General features: G+C 44.9%; 2 protein-coding genes across 3 annotated transcripts in view; one reads left to right on the forward strand and one right to left on the reverse strand.

Annotated features, from left to right (window-relative positions):
* TERT (telomerase reverse transcriptase) overlaps positions 1-21,613 on the reverse strand; it is a 106,477-nt gene extending 84,864 nt beyond the window's left edge. For both annotated transcript variants that reach the window (XM_044295112.1, XM_044295111.1), the window contains exons 1-2: positions 21,379-21,613; positions 7,624-9,223 (exon numbers count right to left, since the gene is read on the reverse strand). In XM_044295112.1, coding sequence (XP_044151047.1) covers positions 7,624-9,223; positions 21,379-21,591 — 1,813 coding nt within the window. In that variant the 5' untranslated portion in view covers positions 21,592-21,613. The remainder of the gene's footprint in view (positions 1-7,623; positions 9,224-21,378) is intronic.
* A 417-nt stretch (positions 21,614-22,030) lies between these two features.
* The window catches only part of CLPTM1L (CLPTM1 like), a 111,998-nt gene continuing 111,725 nt past the window's right edge, over positions 22,031-22,303 (forward strand). Inside the window, exon 1 of the mRNA XM_044293052.1 lies at positions 22,031-22,111. The gene's annotated coding sequence lies outside the window, so the exon portion shown is untranslated. The remainder of the gene's footprint in view (positions 22,112-22,303) is intronic.

Raw genomic sequence — 22,303 nt, forward strand, 5'->3', positions numbered from 1 at the left:
TCAACACACTGGGCCAGTAAAACAGTTGTAGTATCCGGCCCTGTGTTTTCTGCATTCCCAGATGTCCCCCGAGAACATGTTGGTGGGCTAACTCTAACACAAGTTTGCAATAAGCCTGAGGCACCACTAACTGTTCAATATGTTAACCCTGCAGTTGGTTTACCTGATGCAACATATCCTGATGAACCACAAAATGTGGAAACACCGACTCTGCCCCTGGTTGTTGTGGTTCACCATCTCTACTATTAATAAATTTCCCCAAGTCTGGGATAGGGTTAGGTCTTGGTGTTGTGCAGTACCAAAATTATACCCAGAGACATTAAAGTCGCCTGCTCAGGCCCCGGCGGCAAGTCCTCTACATCTCCCACCATTACATTTTCGTGGGGTTGCCCCTCCTTTCCCACCGAAGTGTCGGTCACCGCTACCGGTGGCCCTCCCAGAATTCTGGCCTCCCCTGGAGCCAGGCTACTCTTCTGGGGTTACCCCTGTCTCATAGGTATCAGTCACCCTCGTAGCAGACCACAGTGCCGGGAAGTCTCTCCCTATTATAAGTTCATAGTGTAAATTTGTGGCAACTGCCACTTCGTGAATCCACCTGCTGGCCTCTGTGGTTAGAGACACCAGGGTGGTGGGATAGTCTTTTAAGTCTCCATGGATGCACATGACCCAAGACTTTCCAGCCAGTATACTCTGTGGACCGTACCAAGGGAGCCCTTACTAGGGACACCAGACTCCCTGAGTCCAGCAGAGCCTCTGCTGGAGTGTCCCCCACTTAAAAAAGGCACAAGTGGTTTAGAGTGGTTTATGAGGTACCTGCTGCACACAGCTTCTTGGCATATAACGACTGACGGTAGCCATAGTTAGCCACCCACCCAGCACTTTGACTACTCCCAGTAAGAGCTGTCCCGGATCAGCTATAAAGCCATACTAACTATTAAGGTGTGAAACAGCAACTACTGCTGACATAAAAACTGACTCCTACTCCACGGAGGCCAGGAAACTCAGTGACACGTACCTATAATCAAAGATGATTCCTTGCACCTTCTTACAACGTGAAAAAAATGAAATGTTGAACGCAATTGCAGACAAGATTGAATAACCTCTTAAGGACCTGCGCTGTACATGTACAGCGGCAGGGGTCCAGCAGTCACTGATAGCTGGACCCCTGCTGTATGCGCCAGCCTGAGTAAAAACACTGGTGCCGGCGCATTAACCCTTGCACTGCCGCGGTCAGTCATAAAACATTTCTTTGTCACCTTACATCACAAAAAAGTGTAATACCAAGCGATCAAAAAGTCATACGCACCCCCCAAAAAAAAAAAAAAGCTATAGCTCTCAGAATATGGAGACACTAAAACATGCTGTTATTGTGTAAAACGGAAATAAAAAAAGTATACACATTAGGTATCGCCGCATCCGTAAGAACCTGCTTATTAAAATTATCACATGAACTAACCCCTCAGGTGAACACCATGACAATTTTTTTTTTTTTTTATAAAACGGTGTAAGCCATTTTTTCTCATCTTACATCACAAAAAGCAATCAAAAGTCATATGCACCCTAAGGCTACTTTCACACTTGCGCTTGATCGGATCCGTTCTGAACGGATCCGATCATATTAATGCAGACGGAGGATCCGTTCAGTACGGATCCGTCTGCATTAATAACTTAGAAAAATTTCTAAGTGCGCAAGATGCCTGAGCGGATCCGTTCAGACTTTCAATGTAAAGTCAATGGGGGACGGATCCGCTTGAAGATTAAGCCATCCGTTCCCATTGACTTACATTATAAGTCTGAACGGATCCGCTCGCCTCCGCACGGCCAGGCGGACAGCTGAACGCTGCAAGCAGCGTTCAGCTGTCCGCCTGGCCGTGCGGAGGCGAGCGGAGGCTGAACGCCGCCAGACTGATGCAGTCTGAGCGGATCCGCTCCATTCAGACTGCATCAGGGCTGGACGGAGGCGTTCAGGTCCGCTCGTGAGCTCCTTCAAACGGAGCTCACGAGCGGACCGACGAACGCTAGTGTGAAACCAGCCTAAAATAGTACCAATCAAACAGTCATCTCATACCGGAAAAAATTAGCCCCTACATAAGACAGTGGCCCATAAAATAAAATAAAAACCTATGGCTTACAGATTTTGGAGACATCCATAACACCTGCTCTATAAAAACCTTCCTAAAACGGTGCCAAAACAGCTATTTTTTGTTACCCTGCCTCACAAAAAGTGTAATAAAAAGAAACCAAAAATCATATGCACCCTAAAATAGTACCAACAGAACTGCCACCTTATCCTGCAGTTTCCAAAATGGGGTCTTTTTTGGGAGTTTCTACTCTAGGGGTGCATCGGGGGGGGGGGGGGGGGGGGTCTTCAAATGTGACATGGCAACTTAAAATTATCCCAGTGAAATCTGCCTTCCAAAAACCATATGGCGTTCCTTTCCTTCTGTGCCCTGCCATGATGGAAAATCTGCCAAAAAAGTGAAATTTCAAAATTTCATCTACATTTTCCTTTAATTCATGTGGAACACCTAAAGGGTTACCAAAAGTTTATAAAATCAGTTTTGAATACCTTGAGGGCTGTAGGTTCTATTATGTAATCTTCACAAAGTGACTTCAGACCTGAACTGGTCTTTAACCACCTCAGCTCCCCTAGCTTAAACCCCCTTAATGACTAGACCACTTTTTACAATTCTGCACTACACTACTTTCACGGTTTATTGCTCGGTCATACAACTTACAACCCAAATAAATTTTACCTCCTTTTCTTCTCACTAATAGAGCTTTCATTTGGTGGTATTTCATTGCTGCTGACATTTTTACTTTTTTTATATTAATCGAAATTAACCGAAAGTTTTGCAAAACAATTACATTTTTCACTTTCTGTTGTAAAATTTTTCAAATAAAACTACATTTCTATATATATTTTTCTCTAAATTTATTGTTCTACATGTCTTTGATAAAAAAATGCAATAAGTGTATATTTATTGGTTTGAGTAAACGTTATAGTGTTTACAAACTATGTACAAACGTTGGTGCAAACAAAATTATTTACACAGTTTGACTTTCTGAGCACCTGTCATGTTTCCTGAGGTTCTACAATGCCCAGACAATAGAAACACCCCACAAATGAAAGTAGACACCCTAAGGTATTCGCTAATGGGCATATTGAGTTCATAGAAGTTTTTATTTTTTGTCACAAGTTAGCGGAAAATGATTTTATTTATTTTTTATTACAAAGTCTCATATTCCACTAACTTATGACAAAAAATTAAATTTTACATGAACTCACCATACCCCTTACGGAATACCTTGGGGTGTCTTCTTTCCAAAATGGGGTCACATGTGGGGTATTTATACTGCCCTGGCATTTTAGGGGCCCTAAGGCGTGAGAAGTAGTTTGGAATCCAAAGGCGTAAAAATGCCCTGTAAAATCCTAGAAGTACTCATTGGAATTTGGGCCCTTTGCGCACCTAGGCTGCAAAAAGTGTCACACATGTGGTATCGCCGTACTCAGAAGAAGTAGGGCAATGTGTTTTGGGGTGTATTTTTACATATACCCATGCTGGGTGGAGAGAAATATCTCTGTAAAAGACAACTTTTCCGGGGTTTTTTATACAAAGTTGTCATTTTACAGAGATATTTCTCTCACCCAGCATGGGTATATGTAAAAATACACCTCAAAACACATTGCCCTACTTCTCCTGAGTACGGCGATACCACATGTGTGACACTTTTTTGCAGCCAAGATGCGCAAAGGGGCCCAAATTCCAATGAGTACCTTTTAGGAGGGCATTTTTAGGCATTTGGATTCCAGACTTCTTCTGACGCTTTAGGGCCCCTAAAATGCCAAGGCAGTATAAATATCCACCAAGTGACCCCATTTTGGAAAGAAGACACCCCAAGGCATTCCATGAGGGGCATGGTGAGTTCCTAGAATATTTTTTTTTGGCACAAGTTAGCGGAAAATGATTTTGTAAGAGAAAAAAAAATAATAATAATCATTTTCCCCTAACTTGTGCCCAAAAAAATATATTCTAGGAACCCTCACAGAATACCTTGGGGTGTCTTCTTTCCAAAATGGGGTCACTTGTGGGGTATTTATACTGCCCTGGCATTTTAGGGGCCCTAAAGCGTGAGAAGTCTGGAATATAAATGTTTAAAAAATGTTACGCATTTGGATTCCGTGGGGTTATTTTTTGTCACAAGTTAGTGGAATATGAGACTTTGTGAGAAAAAACAAACAAACAAAAAAATATATCAATTTCCGCTAACTTGTGCCCAAAAAAAAAAATTCTTCTATGAACTCGCCATGCCCCTCAAAAGTGATCTTTTTATAGCGCCGCAGCGATTTTACTGTGTTTTTGCAGTGATCAGAAAAAAAAATATTCTGTCACTGCGGTGGGGCGGACTGAACGCAAGTGTGCGCACAAGATCAGGCCTGATCGGGCGAACACTGCGTTTTTTGTAGAGCCTATAGAACATGTCCTATTCTTGTCCGCAATTGCGGACAAGAAAAGGCATTTTCTATATAGTTCTGGCAATGTGCGTATCCGCAAAATGCGGAAAGCACATTGCCGGTGTCCGTGTTTTGCAGATCCGCGGTGTCCGTGTTTTGCAGATCCGCGGATTCGCAAAACACATACGGACGTCTGAATGGAGCCTTACAGGGCGGTGATCAATGACAGCGGGGTGATCAGGGAGTCTATATGGGGTGATCACCCCCCTGTAAGGCTCCATTCAGACGTCCGTATGTGTTTTGCGGATCCGTGGATCCGCAAAACACATATGGACGTCTGAATGGAGCCGTACAGGTGGGAGATCAATGACAGGGGGGTGATCAGGGAGTCTATATGGGGTGATCACCCCCCTGTAGGCTCCATTCAGACGTCCTTATGTGTTTTGAGGATCCGCAAAACACAAAACACATACGGACGTCTGAATGGAGCCTTACAGGGGGGTGATCAATGACAGGGGGGTGATCAGGGAGTCTATATGGGGTGATCAGAGGTTAATAAGTGACAGGAGGGTGGGGGGTGTAGTGTAGTAGGTGTTTGGTGCTACTTACCTGTGTCCTCTGGTGGTCGATCCAAGCAAAAGGGACCACCAGAGGACCAGGTAGCAGGTATATCAGACGCTGTTAACAAAACAGGAAGAGGAATAAACCGTCCGCCTCCGGACCGCAATCCTGCGTTAGGCGGTCCGGAGGCGGTTAAGGTGAAAAATGGCAGGGTCCTGAAAGGGTTAAACTTGTGAGCAAAACTATCAGTATTTCCTTGAACAGACCCTGACTCATTCTGAATTGCTCATGTGAAAGGGGCTTTACTATAATTTATTTATTTGAAATGTGTAGGGTAAGTGAGAAGGAAAGTCATATCATTGTAATATAGTCAGGTCCATAAATATTGGGACATGGACACAATTCTCACATTTTTGGCTCTATACACCACCACAATGGATCTGAAATGAAACGAACAATATGTGTTTTAACTGCAGACTGTCAGCTTTAATTTGAGGGTATTTACATCCAAATCAGGTGAACGGTGTAGGAATTACAACAGTTTGCATATGTGTCTCCCACTTGTTAAGGGGCCAAAAGTAATGGGACAATTGGCTTCTCAGCTGTTCTATGGCCAGGTGTGTGTTATTCCCTCATTATCCCAATTACAATGAGCAGATAAAAGGTCCAGAGTTCATTTCAAGCGTGATATTTGGAATCTGTTGCTGTCAACTCGCAAAGATCCAAAGAGCTGTCACTATCAGTGAAACAAGCTATCGTTAGGCTAAAAAAATCTTGTACCAGAGTGATGAAAGAGAAGTGTATGGAGAAGTAAAGGAACTGCTCATGATCCTAAGCATACCACCTCATCAGTGAAGCATGGTGGTGGTAGTGTCATGGCGTGGGCATGTATAGCTGCCAATGGAACTGGTTCTCTTGTATTTATTGATGATATGACTGCTAAAAAAGCAGCAGGATGAATTCAGAAGTGTTTCGGGCAATATTATCTGCTCATATTCAGCCAAATGCTTTAGAACTTATTGGACGGCGCTTCACAGTGCAGATGGACAATGACCCAAAGCATACTGCAAAAGCAACCAAACAGTTTTTTTAAGGGAAAGAAGTGGAATGTTATGCAATGGCCTAGTCATTCACCTGACCTGAATCTGATTGAGCATGCATTTCACTTCCTGAAGACAAAACTGAAGGGAAAATGCCCCAATAACAAGTAGGAACTGAAGACAGTTGCAGTAGAGGACTGGCAGAGCATCACCAGGGATAAAACCCAGCGTCTGGTGATGTCTATGCGTTCCAGACTTCAGGCTGTAATTGACTGCAAAGGATTTGCAACCAAGTATTAAAAAGTGAAAGTTTGATTTATGATTATTATTCTGTCCCATTACTTTTGGTCCCTTAACAAGTGGGAGGCACATATGCAAACTGTTGTATTTCCTACACCGTTCACCTGATTATATGTAAATACCCTCAAATTAAAGCTGACAGTCTGCAGTTAAAGCACATCTTGTTCATCTCATTTCAAATCCATTGTGGTGGTGTATAGAGCCAAAAAATTTAGAATTGTGTTGATGTCCCAATATTTATGGACCTGGCTGTACATTAAGTTAACTTTCCTTGTCACTTCCCCATCACATTTACACTTTAAACATATCCATTCACCCAGTGGAGGGGAAAAGCATGTCCTTTTGTCCTCCATCGGGCAGATACACCTTTTTTTGCTGTAGGAAAGGGCTTTGTATGCTGTGATATTCCATACAGAGGCAACCAGTTATATATGCATACCGTATGGCAAACTAGGTAGCCTATGGAGCAAATGCTTTTCTTTTAAACCCCTTTCACATGACTTTCATTTCTTAATAAATCAGCTATAAAAACAAGCAGCTGCTGACCGCATCTTTTATGCTGGGATAAAAACGACTGCTTGTCAGGGGCTCATCTCTCTGTGTAATCTGGGATGTGTTGCTGATATTCGGCAAACTTTTCTGGAGATGAACTATACAAATGATCTAAAACATTTAAATAGCATTTGTCAGCAGGATCAATCTTAATAAACTAAGGACTGATAGAGTCGATCCTGCAGTATGAAGAGATACCTGAATTATGTAACTCCATTGTGCCGTTCTTGAACAATATTGCTTTTTATTAATATGCTATATTTGTTGTTCTGTGCACCAAGGGATGAGCTTGACTGACATCTCGGCTGGCTCTGTAATCTTATGCCTGCCACGTAGATTACACTATCCGGGCGTGCACAATAGCCATCCATGCTGCTGAAGAATCAGAAGACTACTGCACATGTGCCTATAATGTAGTCTACTGTGCAAGCGCGAGATTACAGGGCAAAGTGAAATGTCAATCAGAAGCAGGAGGAATGGAAGTCAACAGATCTACATAACTGAGGTGTCATTTTATTCAGCTGGATCCCCCCTACCAGGTCTGGTTGAATAAGGTTAATCCTGCAGACATGTGCTTTTTAAATGTACTTCAAGATTGCAGATCAACATGCTATATCGCCGATCGTCGCTTCTTTATGGGCCAAGTTTCTTACCATGTAAAAGGACCTTTACTGACCCATCAGTTTCAACCAAACTGAACCCTGTTTAACTCACGTTTCTTGAGACGCAGCCAAGGACAGTCTTCTACCCTCATCTTGCACATCAGTTCTGACAAAGACATTTTCTCACACTTGACAGATTTTATCAACATTTTGACATTTCTGAAGAAGCAACACTTGTTGTTACTGGAGCCCCACAAGCTTTTAGGCACGACTATGTGCAGGCATTCCCTGACAAATGTATAGACTTGCCAGGCGCTGCTATGTTGCTTCAGTAACGCATATAGTTCATCTATGAGCCTCGTGTTCTCTTTTTCCTCCCAAACATTACTTTGGCGTGTAACAGTACAGTGCACAGATGTGTTACTGGATTTCCAGTCAGTTTTGGCTGTCTCTCTATGGTCGCGCTGTGTCTTGCTGCTTGGCAGACCATCTTCATTGCCTTTTCCTTCTATCATCTCAGTTCTATTCTTTACAGATTGTTTGACAGGACAATGTTTCTTTAACAGTGACATGTAAGGACATCGTTTGTGGTTTTCTATCAGTTCCTGAAAAATGGGTATCAATTGCCAATAACGCTTGCAAACTTTTTTCTTTCTTTTGCCTTGAGAAGGAACCTGTAAGTCAATGTCTTGCTCGGACATACCGGTATTCAGAAATATCCTCTCAATAAGATTTAGACTGCCGTGGGTGTTACTGTCCAACATATTCAGTAGAAAACTTTCCATAAAGCCTTCCTTAGAAACTGGATTTGTGCACAACATTTTACCAAAGTCTACAAAAATGTTAGACGGTGAAGTTCTGCCTGAAGGTGTACAAAGAGAATCGTAGGATGCTTTGTCTTGAGGCTCCACAAAATCACTTAACCTAAAGTTTCCAGTTGTTACAGCAGAATGCTTCTCGGATTCACTTTGACTGGCACACTGCCACACTATGTGATCCCCTGGTATTACGGAAGGTGCTTCTGCTGTCACAATAGCAGACGTGTGAACGTCAGTTTGTTTCAGTTCTGTTTTACGTCTTTTGGCCGGGATGTCACAATTTTCAATAAGAGGAGCTCTTTTTGTGTGCCTATCCTCAGTGGTAAACGTACCAACATTCTCCAAATGTTTCAATGGTCCAATGCTGGAGGGTATATCTCCTGCTTCCATCATAACCTCAGTGTGTACTTTTTTTACTTTAACGTTTCTTTGACTTTTTATTTTTTGCCTTAATGTGGTCATTTTCCGTGAACAAGTATTAGATGTGAAAGAACGTCTCTGAATATATTGAGATAAAACATTTCCTTTATAGATAGAACAGTCTTTTTTAAGCCAAGGTGATGGAAGAGTTTCCTCTTTGGTTACATTATAGATAGGCTGACCACACATTTGATAGCAACAATTGGGTGGCACCCTCATAAAAAGAGAACAGTTTTCCAACAAATGCATCATAACATCATCTCCCACCCTACTTAGCAGGGTTTCCCAGAGGACACTGGTGCTGATAGTTGCCGTTGTTGGATTTGGAAAGTAATTGCAAATACTTGGTGCAAATGTAACACGTAATGAACTCTTTTCAGCAGCCAGGCCATATCCAAATGCTAGAACGTTCTTCTTGTTTTTTTCACAGATGCGTTGAATTACTCGAGCTACGACTTCTCTTTGAGTTGACAGCTAGAGAACCAAAAAGATTACGCATTAGGTACCAACCTTCTGAACACATACAGCAATAATAAAATAGCTAAGGTACCATGGCAACTGTGCATAGTTATCATGGACAGTTAAGAACCTAAAAGGGTTGTTCACATGTATGCCACCACAAAGTAAATGTAGGTTGATAAGCAGGGAATACATGGTGCGGACTTATGAGCCGAGTCCACTCCAAACACGGTGGGTGTTGGCTGTGTAATACAGCTGACACCCATCTGAGGTGACAGATAACTCCAATCCCAGCCATTTATCCTCTCAGATGCCACAGCAAATACCACCATCTAGGTGGTTAAACAAAAGGAGGGGGCATCCTCTGTCCACCAAACGGAGCCCCCACAGTCAAATTGCAGGGCTTCAATAGGTTGCTTTGACAACATGGGGCCTCAGTGCTCCAGACTAAAAAAAATACCTAGTAGCCATTGGCTCCTGAACTGAAAAATTTAGGAGCAAAATAAAATTTTTAGTTGGCAAATTGAAACCGAATCAAAATGTTGGTATCGTGACAACGCTACGCCGAACATATCGGCGTAGGGTTGTTTCGATACCAAAATTTTGATTCGCTTTCGTCACCATAAAAAAAATATTACGATACTCAATACCACGCAAAAAAAGGCGCGTGCATTTAGCATTTCATGAAACGTTCGGCCAATAATAGAACAGTCCTATCCTATTTTTTGGGGTGACTAAAAAAAGGCGAATCGCATGGTTTTTATTTATTTATTTCTGTTACGGCACTCACCGCATAGGAGATATTTTTAAATAATTTAATAGTTTGGACTTTTCAGATGCAGCGCTATGTAATATGTTTATTTATTTATTGTTTATATATTTTATATGTAAAATTGTGAAAACCGGAATTAGACTTACCGGTAATTCAGTTTCCATGAAATCACCATGACGGCCACAAGGAGATTGACCCATGACCTCTGTGGGGGCAGGAAACAGAGAAGAGGTAAATTGCCCCCTCCCACCACCACACCTCAGTGTTCCAAAGATATCAAGTGCCAGAAGTGTATTAGTATTTCCCAGTATTACATCATACCAGAAAAATAACGGTGAAAAAACTTCAAACAAAAGAAGGGGAGGGACTATATGGGCCGTCATGGTGATTTCATGGAAACTGAATTACCGGTAAGTCTAATTCCGGTTTTACCATATCAATACCATGACGGCCACAAGGATAGTTATAAAATTATTTCTTATGGGTGGGGGCAACCGCTTGAAGAACTTTCCGACCAAAGGAGAGGCCAGAGGTTCCAGATAAATCTAAGCGGCAATGTTTCACAAATGTGTGAATACTAGACCAAGAGGCGGCCCTGCATATATCATCCAGGGAGGCCCCTGCTCTTTCAGCAAAAGTAGTGGAGACAGCTCTGGTAGAATGTGCCCTAATATTGGAAGGAGGATCCAGATCTTGATTCTTATAGCATAGGGTAATGGTGTCCTTTATCCATCTTGCAATGGAGGATTTTGAGACCCTGGATCCCTTATTTTTTCCAGCAAATTGGACAAGCAGGCTGTCAGACTTCCTGAAGTCCCTAGTGGCTTCTAAGTATCTAAGGACTGTACGCCTAACATCAAGGGAATGAAATTTCTCTTCCTCCTGATCCTTAGGATTGTTGAAAAAAGATGGAAGGAAGATCTCTTTGCCTCTGTTGCGGTCTGAGGCTACCTTTGGCAGGAAACCTGGGTCTAATTTAAGCACAATCTTATCATCAGTGATGGCAAGATATGGTTCTCTAATAGAGAGGGCTTGAATCTCTCCTAATCTCTTGGCAGAGGTAATTGCTATAAGAAAAGCGGTCTTGAATGAAAGCAATTTAATTTAACAGTTCTCCAACGGCTCAAATGGGGAACACATAAGGTTGTTGAGCACTAGATTTAAGTCCCAGGTCGGGGTGCCGGATCTTAGCGTGGGTCTAAGTCTACGGGCAGCTCTTATAAATCGTTTAATCCATCTATGGTCTGCCAGGTCGGCATCAAAGAAGGCGCTTAATGCAGAAATTTGAACCTTTAAGGTAGATGGAGAGAGGCCTATATCCAGACCTTTTTGTAGAAATTCCAGAATTTTTGGAATGTTAGGCCCTTCAAGATTTGGATTCTTTTCACCTCACCATGAACAGAACCTTTTCCAGATCTTCAGGTATATCGCAGATGTCACTTTTTTACTAGAGCATCTCAAGGTGGCTATAACCTTGTCCGACAGGCGTTGGGATTTTAAGAGGGAGACCTCAGGATCCAAGCCGTGAGTTTCAGGAACTCCGGATGAGGATGTAGCAAAGGACCCTGGTATAGGATGTCCCCTCTGAGTGGGAGTCTCACTGGTTCGTCTATTGCCAGTTTTAAGAGCTGAGCGAACCAACTTCTTTTTGGCCAGAACGGGGTGATCAATATTATTGTGGTTCTTCCCTCCAGAATCTTCCGAATGACCCTCGGGATGAGAGGCAATGCGTACCCTAGATCCCAACACCATTTTAGGGAGAAGGCATCTATTCTCCAGGGTTGATCTCCCGCATTTAGGGAGCAGAATGTTTGTACCTTCGTATTCTTTTTTGATGCAAACAGGTCTATTGTAGGAAGCCCCCATTTCTGGGTTAGCATACTGAAGACCTCTAGATTCAGTGCCCACTCTGTGTGATCTACTACTTGTCTGCTCAAAAAGTCCGCTTCTAGATTCTGGGATCCCTTCAGGTGCATTGCTGAGATGGATCTTAGCTCTTTCTCTGCAAAGGAGAAAATTTCCTCTGAGATATTCTGGAGTCTCCTTGATCGAGTACCTGCCTGATGTTTCAAGTAGTAGACCACGGTCATGTTGTCCGATAGGACCTTCACGTGCTGTTTTCTTATCAGCTGCCTGGCTGAAAGTAGAGCTTCTCTTACCGCATACAGCTAGCTGAAATTTGAAGATTGGACAGATATGAGATGCTTCCACGTTCCCTGGAAATCTGTCGATTTTCGCTCCCCATCCAGATTTGCTGGCATCTGTGAAGATCGTAATTGAAGGCGATTTGATCCATTGAACCCCCTGGGAAAGATTCTTCTCCTTCGTCCACCACGAGAGCGATATCTTTACTGACCCTGGAATCCAAAGCTTGGAGTCCAGAGAGCCTTTCTTCTTGCTCCAGTGGGACAATAGCCAGTTCTGTATTACTCGACAGTGAGCCTGCGCCCACTCGACAGAAGGTATACAGGAGGTTAGGAGGCCGAGAAGGCTCATTGCTTCCCTCACTGAGCATTTCTTCCGGTGTTGGAAATGCCTCACCTTGTTTACCAGGGACTGGATCTGTGGTAGGAAGGTTGACTGTGTTAGGTAGTCTAGTGTAACTCCTAGGAACCTCACTTTCGTGGATGGTACTAACATTGACTTGGGTTCATTCACTATCCATCCTAGCTTCGACAGACGGGATAAAAATATTTCCAAGTCCGACAGTAGGAGCTCTTTTGAGTCTGCTATAATTAAAAAGGATCGCAAACCTTAGGTATCTCTGGTGATCTGGGTGAATGGGGACATGCAGATAAGCGTCTTTCAGGTCGACCGAGCACATAAATGCTCCTAGCTTTATCAGAGGTACTATGGATTTGAGAGACTCCATCTTGAACTTCCTGTAAAGAATAAACTTGTTCAGTTGTTTCAGGTTTATAATGGTCCGGAAGTCTCCCTCCTTCTTTCTTACTAAAAATAGGGTTGAATAGTACCCTCAACCTCTTTGAGACACGGGAACTGGGATTACTGCTCCCTTCTTCACCAGGTCCTGAACTCCCTGGAAAATATTCAGGTTGGAGGATCTGGCAGGCATCTTTGTGACGACAAATCTTGGAGGGGGGAGAGAGGTGAACTCGATCTTGTAACCTTGCCAAATGATATCCAAGGCCCAAGGATTTTTTGATGTTAGTGCCCATGGACCTAGGAAATCCTTCAGTCTCCCCCCTACAATGGCGTCACTGTTTATCTTCAAATTCAGATTGGGGCTTAAGGAGTAAGCCTCTTCCTTTACCCCCCTTGGGATAAGCCCAGCGGCCTGACTTGCCTTTCCCCCTAACAGCCTTATTTTGTACACTCTATGACCGAAAAGACTGGTTCCTTCTAAAGGACTTTTCCTCAGGGAATCCTTTTTTCTTATCAGCCGCTTTGTCAAGTATCTTGTCTAGGACCAGCCCGAATACATATTCTCCTGAAAAGGGGATAGATACTAACTTCTGTTTGGAAATTCTATCACCCGACCATGACTTCATCCATAAAGCCAGACGGGCCGCATTGGAAAGTCCAGTCTCCTTAGCACAGAATCTAATAGATTCAGCCGATGCATCTGCCAGGAATCCTTAGGTTAGGTGATTTTCAAGCTCTCCTAACCATAAGTACATAAATCTAGCAACAGACGTTGCTGCAATGTTGGTCTTAATGTTAAACATTGAGGCCTCCCAAGATTTTCCTAAAAGGGCATCTGCCTTCCGCTCCATAGCATCTCTCAATTGAGCGGCATCCTCAAACGGCAGGGCAGTTTTGTTGTTAACTTTCGCCACCTGCACGTCTCTCGTCAAACAATTTAGACTGAGAAGGGTCGAATAATAGTAGATTTTTAAATTCCTTGGATACTCCAAGTCGTTTTTCTGGTTCAGACCACTTTTCCAAAATCATCTCTCTAATATGTTCGTTTATGGGGAAGACTTTGGATTTCTTTACCCTGAGTCCCCCGAACATTTCATCCTGAATGGATAAGGACCTAGGGGCTTCTTCAATCCCCATTGTCGCTCTGACTGCTTTTAATAATTAACCCATTTCTTCTGAGAAAAAATTAAATTTTCTATTACTTTCATCGATTTCTCCTTCAGAAAGAGAGAGATCATCCTCCCATTGCATGGAAGTTGAAGCTTTATCGTCAGCGTCATCAGATCCTGAGGTAATGATCTTAGAACGCGGACGCTTGCGAGAGGGCTCACCCTGGGAATCAGATGGAGCAGCTCTAGCGGCCCTAAGTTCTTCCTGAACCACAGATCTGATATTATCCATAAGAGAGGATTGTTCCTGCTGGATCACATCAGAAATACACTCTTTACAAAGCTTCTTTCCATATTCATCGGGCAATCTTTTAGCACAAGAGATGCAGCAAGGTTTTTTAACCTTTTTTTGAGCCTCTTTAGCCTGAAAATAAACAAATATGGAATAGAGGCATCAGAAAATATGCGTAGCAGAAAAATTCAGTACTATCAAAAGCGGACCCCCAGAGGGATACTTACAGGAGGCAGAGAGGGAGCATCAGGCTCCAGACCAGTTTGCAATTCGGGACCTGACATATTCTGGAAGTAGAACCGCAATTATAGTACTCACAGACCTCAGATCAGCGTTCCATGGCCGTCCCGCCTTTTATTCAAACTGCTCTGCCTTTTGCGCTTTACTTCCGGGTTGCGTCACATGACCGAACCCGGAAGTGACGTCACAGGCGTCGGCGTGCGCACACGCCGGCCGCTACCAGCCCGACCCACCGGGGAGGAGGAGGGATTTTGCGGCCCGGGAGCAGGCTCCAGACCAGCCGGAGCGAGCCCTCCCAATACCCCCCAGCCCAGCATAAGCACGAGCTGTGGTGGTGGGAGGGGGCAATTTAACCTCTTCTCTGTTTCCTGCCCCCACAGAGGTCATGGGTCAATCTCCTTGTGGCCGTCATGGTGATGATATGGGAAAGGGGGGATTTAAACTTCATATTTTAAGGTACTTTCACACTAGCATTTTTCATTTCCGGCATAGAGTTCCGTCACAGGGGCTCTATACCGGAAAATAACTGATCAGGCATGTCCCCATGCATTATGAATCGAGAGTAATCCGTTCAGGATGTATCAGGATGCCTTCAGTTCAGTCGTTTTGACTGATCAGGCAAAACATAAAACCGTAGCATGCTACGGTTTTATCTTCGGCAAAAAAATCTGAAGACTTGCCTGAATGCCGAATCCGGCATTTTTCCCCATTTAAATATGTGTAAAAAGATACAATGCGGATCCGTCTGTCCGCATGACAAGCGGAGAGATGGATTCGTTCTTGCAATGCATTTGTGAGATGGATCTGCATCCGGATGCGTCTCACAAATGCTTTCAGTTACATCCAGATCGGCGGATCTGGCAGGCAGTTCCGATGTACTACTAAGTAGCCTTAGTGTTTGTGTTTTTTTTTTTACTTACTATTAGCCCCCTTAGGGTCTGGAACCCTTGGCCAATTAACCCTTAAGCCCCTTTCACATGGGCGAGATTTCTGCGCGGGTGCAATGCGTGAGGTGAACGCTTTGCACCCCGCACTGAATCCGGACCCATTCACTTCTATGGGGCTGTGCACATGAGCGGTGATTTTCCCGCATCACTTGTGCGTTGCGCGAAAATCGCAGCATGCTCTATGTTGTGCGTTTTTCATGCAAAGCAGGCCCCATAGAAGTTAATGGGGCTGCGTGAAAATCGCAAGCATCCGCAAGCAAGTGTGGATTCGGCGCGATTTTCACACATGTTTGCTAGGATGAAAGTCTATTCACTGTTATTTTCCCTTATAACATGGTTAGAAGGGAAAATAATAGCATTCTTTAATACAGAATGCTTAGTAGGTCAATTGAGGGATAAAAAAATAAAATAAATTGTGACGTAACCACAGGTCCTTTGACAGGTCCTATAGAAAGAACAGGAGACCGCCAGCTACGCGATCAATTGGAGGAGGTGAGTTAATTTTTATTTTACTTTTTAACCCTTATTGGCACTGCACCACCAACGTTTATTATACTAGGGTGTTGGGGGGGCGCACTGCGCCACCAATGTTTATTATCCTGGGGTGTTGGGGGGGCGCACTGTGCCACCAATGAGGATAACTGACCTGTTAATACAAATACAGGAGGCAGGTGCCGGATTCAAATAGTCGACACCCGACCTCTATGACAGGGAGCTGCGATCCGCTGCAGTTAACCCCTCAGGTACCGCACCTGAAGGGTTAACTGCCGCTAATCACAGCTCCCTGTCATATAGGTCGGGTGCCGGCTATTTGATTTCGGCACCCGCCTCCTGTATTTGTATTAACAGTTATCCTCATTAGTGGCGCAGTGGCCACAGCCCCTCCCCTCCTCCTCCCATCTCTCTTCATATTGGCGGCGGCAGCAGCCCAGGGGGGAGGGAGAGACTCCTCCACTGTGCTGCTGTGAAGAACATCGGCGACAGGGCAGAGAACTATCATCTCCTGTGCCTGCCGCTGTATCCAACTGCAGAGCTCCGGGTCTAGCCGCAAATGGCGACAAGACTAAAAAGTCTTGTCGCCATTTGTAAATTCTAAGTCGCATTGGGGACCATTTTGGTCGCCATCTGGAGATCTGGGCCTTGTAAAGGTTTCCAGGCATGCCATAGCAATCTGCCTGTTAACCCCTGACTGAAGCAGGCCTTAACAGGAAGCCAGTAAAAATTCCACAGGCAAAGCTTTTAATATTTTATCAGTTTTCCAATACAAACTGGATCCACACTCTCTCTCTCTCTATATATATATACACACACAGTACAGACCTTCTCATTCAAAGGGTTTTCTTTATTTTCATGACTATGAAAATTGTAGATTCACACTGAAGGCATCAAAACTATGAATTAACACATGTGGAATTATATACATAACAAAAAAGTGTGAAACAACTGAAAATATGTCATATTCTAGGTTCTTCAAAGTAGCCACCTTTTGCTTTGATTACTGCTTTACACACTCTTGGCATTCTCTTGATGAGCTTCAAGAGGTAGTCACCTGAAATGGTCTTCCAACAGTCTTGAAGGAGTTCCCAGAGTTGCTTAGCACTTGTTGGCTCTTTTGCCTTCACTCTGCGGTCCAGCTCACCCCAAACCATCTCGATTGGGTTCAGGTCCGTGACTGTGGAGGCCAGGTCATCTGGCGCAGCACCCCATCACTCTCCTTCATGGTCAAATAGCCCTTACACAGCCTGGAGGTGTGTTTGGGGGTCATTGTCCTGTTGAAAAATAAATGATGGTCCAACTAAACCCAAACCGGGTGAAATAGCATGCCGCTGCAAGATGCTGTGGTAGCCATGCTGGTTCAGTATGCCCTTAATTTTGAATAAATCCCCAACAGTCACCAGCAAAGCACCCCCACACCATCACACCTCCTCCTCCATGCTTCACGGTGGGAACCAGGCATGTAGAGTCCATTCGTTCACCTTTTCTGCGTCGCACAAAGACACGGTGGTTGGAACCAAAGATCTCAAATTTGGACTCATCAGACCAAAGCACAGATTTCCACTGGTCTAATGTCCATTCCTTGTGTTCTTTAGCCCAAACAAGTCTCTTCTGCTTGTTGCCTTTCCTTAGCAGTGGTTTCCTAGCAGATATTCTACCATGAAGGCCTGATTCACACAGTCTCCTCTTAACAGTTGTTCTAGAGATGTGTCTGCTGCTAGAACTCTGTGTGGCATTGACCTGGTCTCTAATCTGAGCTGCTGTTAACCTGCGATTTCTGAGGCTGGTGACTCGGATGAACTTATCCTCCGCAGCAGAGGTGACTCTTGGTGTTCCTTTCCTGGGGCGGTCCGCATGTGAGCCAGTTTCTTTGTAGCGCTTGATGGTTTTTGTGACTGCACTTGGGGACACTTTCAAAGTTTTCCCAATTTTTCAGACTGACTGACCTTCCTTTCTTAGGGCTCTTTCACACCTGCGTTCTTGTCTTCCGGCATAGAGTTCCGTCGTCGAGTTCCGTCGTCGGGGCTCTATGCCGGAAGAATCCTGATCAGTTTTATCCTAATGCATTCTGAATGGAGTGAAATCAGTTCAGGATGCATCAGGATGTCTTCAGTTCCGGAACGGAACGTTTTTTGGCCGGAGAAAATACCGCAGCATGCTGCGCTTTTTGCTCCGGCCAAAAATCCTGAAGACTTGCCGCAAGGCCGGATCTGGAATTAATGCCCATTGAAAGGCATTGATCCGGATCCGGCCTTAAGTTAAACAACGTTTCGGCGCATTGCCGGATCCGACGTTTAGCTTTTTTTTAGAGTGGTTACCATGGCTGCCGGGACGCTAAAGTCCTGGCAGCCATGGTAAAGTGTAGCGGGGGAGCAGCATACTTACCGTCCGTGCGGCTCCCGGGGCGCTCCAGAGTGACGTCAGGGCGCCCCACGCACATGGATGACGTGATCGCATGGCACGTCATCCATGCGCATGGGGCGCTCTGACGTCACTCTGGAGCGCCCAGGGAGCCGCACGGACTGTAAGTATACCGCTCCCCCGCTCCTACTATGGCAACCAGGACTTTAATAGCGTCCTGGCTGCCATAGTAACACTGAAAGCATTTTGAAGACGGATCCGTCTTCAAATGCTTTCAGTACACTTGCGTTTTTCCGGATCCGGCGTGTAATTCCGGCAAGTGGAGTACACGCTGGATCCGGACAACGCAAGTGTAATGATGGCCACTTGTTTTTCTTTACTTAGCTGCTTTTTTTCTTGCCATAATACAAATTCTAACAGTCTCCATAATACAAATTCTAACAGTCTATTCAGTCTATCCACCTGACTTCTCCGCAACGCAACTGATGGTCCCAACCCCATTTACAAGGCAAGAAATCCCTCTTATTAAACCTGACAGGGCACACCTGTGAAGTGAAAACCATTTCAGGTGACTATCTCTTGAAGCTCATCAAGAGAATGCCAAGAGTGTGCAAAGCAGTAATCAAAGCAAAAGGTGGCTACTTTGAAGAACCTAGAATATGACATATTTTCAGTTGTTTCACACTTTTTTGTTATGTATATAATTCCACATGTGTTAATTCATAGTTTTGATGCCTTCAGTGTGAATCTACAATTTTCATAGTCATGAAAATAAAACTCTTTGAATGAGAAGGTGTGTCCAAACTTTTGGTCTGTACTGATATATATATATACACACACACACACACACACACACACTCCTAATTACTGATCTACTTCACTTTGGGTGGAGCAGTAAATAAATGGCCAGATTCAGTTTTAATTAGATTTAATTTGGGGGTTTGATTGATTAGATTGGGGAATTTGGGCGTGCAGCAGAGATAATATATTGGGGAATATGTCGGTGAAAATTCAAGTTGTCCAGATACAATTGAAGAGGAGGTAGGTGACCCTGCAGGACCAGACTAAAATGCCTTCAAGCATGGAAGATTTTACTACAGAAAATGTATCTGACTCACAATCAGTTCCATTCATTTGAATTGGGTTGTTTTGGTGGGACGCACATGCAGGAATGGGATTTAGCCAGTTCCCTCGGGTTCTCCAGATCCAGTTGTCAAAATTACAGTGACAGCTGAGCATTTCCATTCCATAGTTTTGCTCCCTAGGCTTTTTAAAAGTTGCGTGGTACCGTATTTTTTGCCCTATAAGACGCAGCGGCCCATAAGACGCACCTAGGTTTTTGAGGAGGAAAATAAGAAAAAAACCAAACCTTTTAACCAAAAGGTGTGCTTTTGGTGGGTTTGAACTAATGGCAGTCTGTGCATGACACTATTATGGGGGATCTGTGGATGATGCACTGTTATGGGGTGGGGGATTTGTGGATGGCACTGTTATGTGCGGGATCTGTGGATGGCATGATGGTGGGGGGGTCTGTGGATGGAATTATGATGGTGGGGGGATCTGTGGACGGCATTATGATGGTGGGGGGATCTGTGGATGGCACTGTTATGTGGGGGATCTGTGGATGGCATTTTGATGGTGGGGGATCTGTGGATGGCATGATGATGGTGGGGATCTGTGGATGGCATTATGATGGTGGGGGGGGGTCTGTGGATGGCATTATGATGTGGGGGGGGATCTGGGGATGGCATTATGATGGTGGGGGGATCTGAGGATGGCATTATGATGGTGGGGGGATCTGGGGATGGCATTATGATGGTGGGGGGGGGGATCTGGGGATGGCATTATGATGGTGGGGGATCTGTGGATGGCATTATGATGGTGGGGGGGGAATCTGTGGATGGCATAATGGTGGGGGGGGGGGGGGATCTGTGGATGGTATTATTATGGTGGGGGGAATCTGTGGATGGTGGATCTGTGGATGACACTGTTAATGTGTCATCCACAGATCCCCCATAACAGTCCCATCCAGATCCCCCCCAATCATAATGCCATCCACAGACCCCCCCCCATCATTATCCCATTCACAGATACCTAGGGAGGGACTGTAGTAGGCGGGGAGAGTGGCGGGCCGTGCAGGCACTGTACTCTGGCCCCACAGCTCAGTATGTACTGTATTATACGTAGTGTTAATCATAATATCTAAACTGAATAATGATGCGCTCCCCCTGTGCTTACCGGTACACATGTCACACTCCTGTAGTAAGCACTAGCAGCTAGCCGTAACTCACTGAGGTCACATGCCTGTGCCTGCTCCGCCAACTTCATTCATAAAGTAGGCGGAGCAGGCATGTGACCTCCGTGAGTTACGGCTGCCCGGCCTGCCTGCTAGTGCTTACTACAGGAGCGTGACATGTAAGTACAGTACACATGGGGAGCGCATCATTATTCAGTTTAGATATTATGATTAACACTACGTACATACTGAGCGGCGGGGCCAGAGTACTGTGCCTGCACGGCCCCGCCGCTCTCCCCGCCTACTACAGTCCCTTCTCACTAATACATTGCAATCTGCGATGCTGCAGCATCGCAGACTACGATGTAAATTTCCAGCACAGCCCCATAATATGCAGGGGCACTTTTCCCCCCACTTTTTTTTTTTGGGGGGGGGGGGGGGGGGGGAGTCTTATGGGGCGAAAAATACGGTATGTGTAAATATGGTGTCTTTATGTGTGTGTACCATGTACATATGGTGGTGCATTTATGTGTGTTGCATATATATGGTGTATGTATATGTAAACATGTCCGCTGTTAAGTAGGGAACCTGTTAAGAATTTGAATCCCACCCCTGCACACATGGATTTCTGCAAGGCACATAGAGTTGAATATAGTTGTTTTTCAGTTGCAGAAGTTTTCTAGAAATAAATCTGCACCATGTGAATGCGACCTACGACTCCTACTCCATGCCACATTCCTAAATAAAATGGTGGATGAGGTACAATGATATTGTGGTTTATGGGGTCAGGCTTCACAGGACATGAGCCATCATGTCACTTCTCCCGGCTTACCTGCAGGAAAGAAATGGGGGAGCAGATTTTCTTGGCCTTTGGCGGTATACAGACCAGCAGCTCCGACAGGAAGGTCTTATATCTGCCATTATCCCCCTCCTGCAGCAGAGAAACCTTTGGCTCGCTGCCCGTCTGCAGGACGTGGACATAGTCACTGATAGTGAACACCTTCCAGTACACGGCCTGCAGGAGAGGAACCCCCGCAGCAGCCATGTCATACCGCGCGCCAACCTCAAGCTCTCACCCAGCGGCGCACGCCAGTATCTCTCTCACACACCAGAGGGCGCTCTCCTATCACCGTTATTGTAGTGACGTGCGGTGAAATGGAATGAACCTGCTCGTATTGAGAAAAAACTGCCCCCTCATAAGCTGCTGCCAGACAAATAACTTATCACCCGCGGAAACAATGGACCGCGCATGTGAAATGTAACATGCCCAATATTCGTCTTGGCCAGAATCACTGCGGAGAGTCTAAAGCCAGTGGGACAGCTTGTACGGTGTACATGAGGATACTACACTTCGTCTCCCACAGATTTCCGTAAAGCTGCCATCATTCCCAGCACTGACTGGTCTCCTGAACCACCATGCCTGCCTAGTTATGACAGCGCAGCTCTAAACAGCATCACGTGGTCTTTATTGCTGACACGCCTTACGTCACTTCCGGGTCCGGCTGATTTCCCGGTTTCTGCGCTGTCCCTCTCGGTTAGAGAGCGATGCTATATACCGGCGATAGGTGAGCCCGCCCGCTTATTGCACACGTATCTGTGGTGACACGGCAAGCCCGGGGATCGGGCACCGCCGGTCCCTTAGTGAATAGCGCGTGGGCCAGTATGTTCTGCCCGGGGTAATGGTGGTGGGACTCCACGGATCTGATGAGTGCATTATGGCACTGTGACCTTAGTGTCTCCTGTCCTCCTCAGAAACA

Source organism: Bufo gargarizans, chromosome 5 (genome assembly GCF_014858855.1).
Source record: "Bufo gargarizans isolate SCDJY-AF-19 chromosome 5, ASM1485885v1, whole genome shotgun sequence".
Lineage (NCBI taxonomy): Eukaryota > Metazoa > Chordata > Amphibia > Anura > Bufonidae > Bufo > Bufo gargarizans.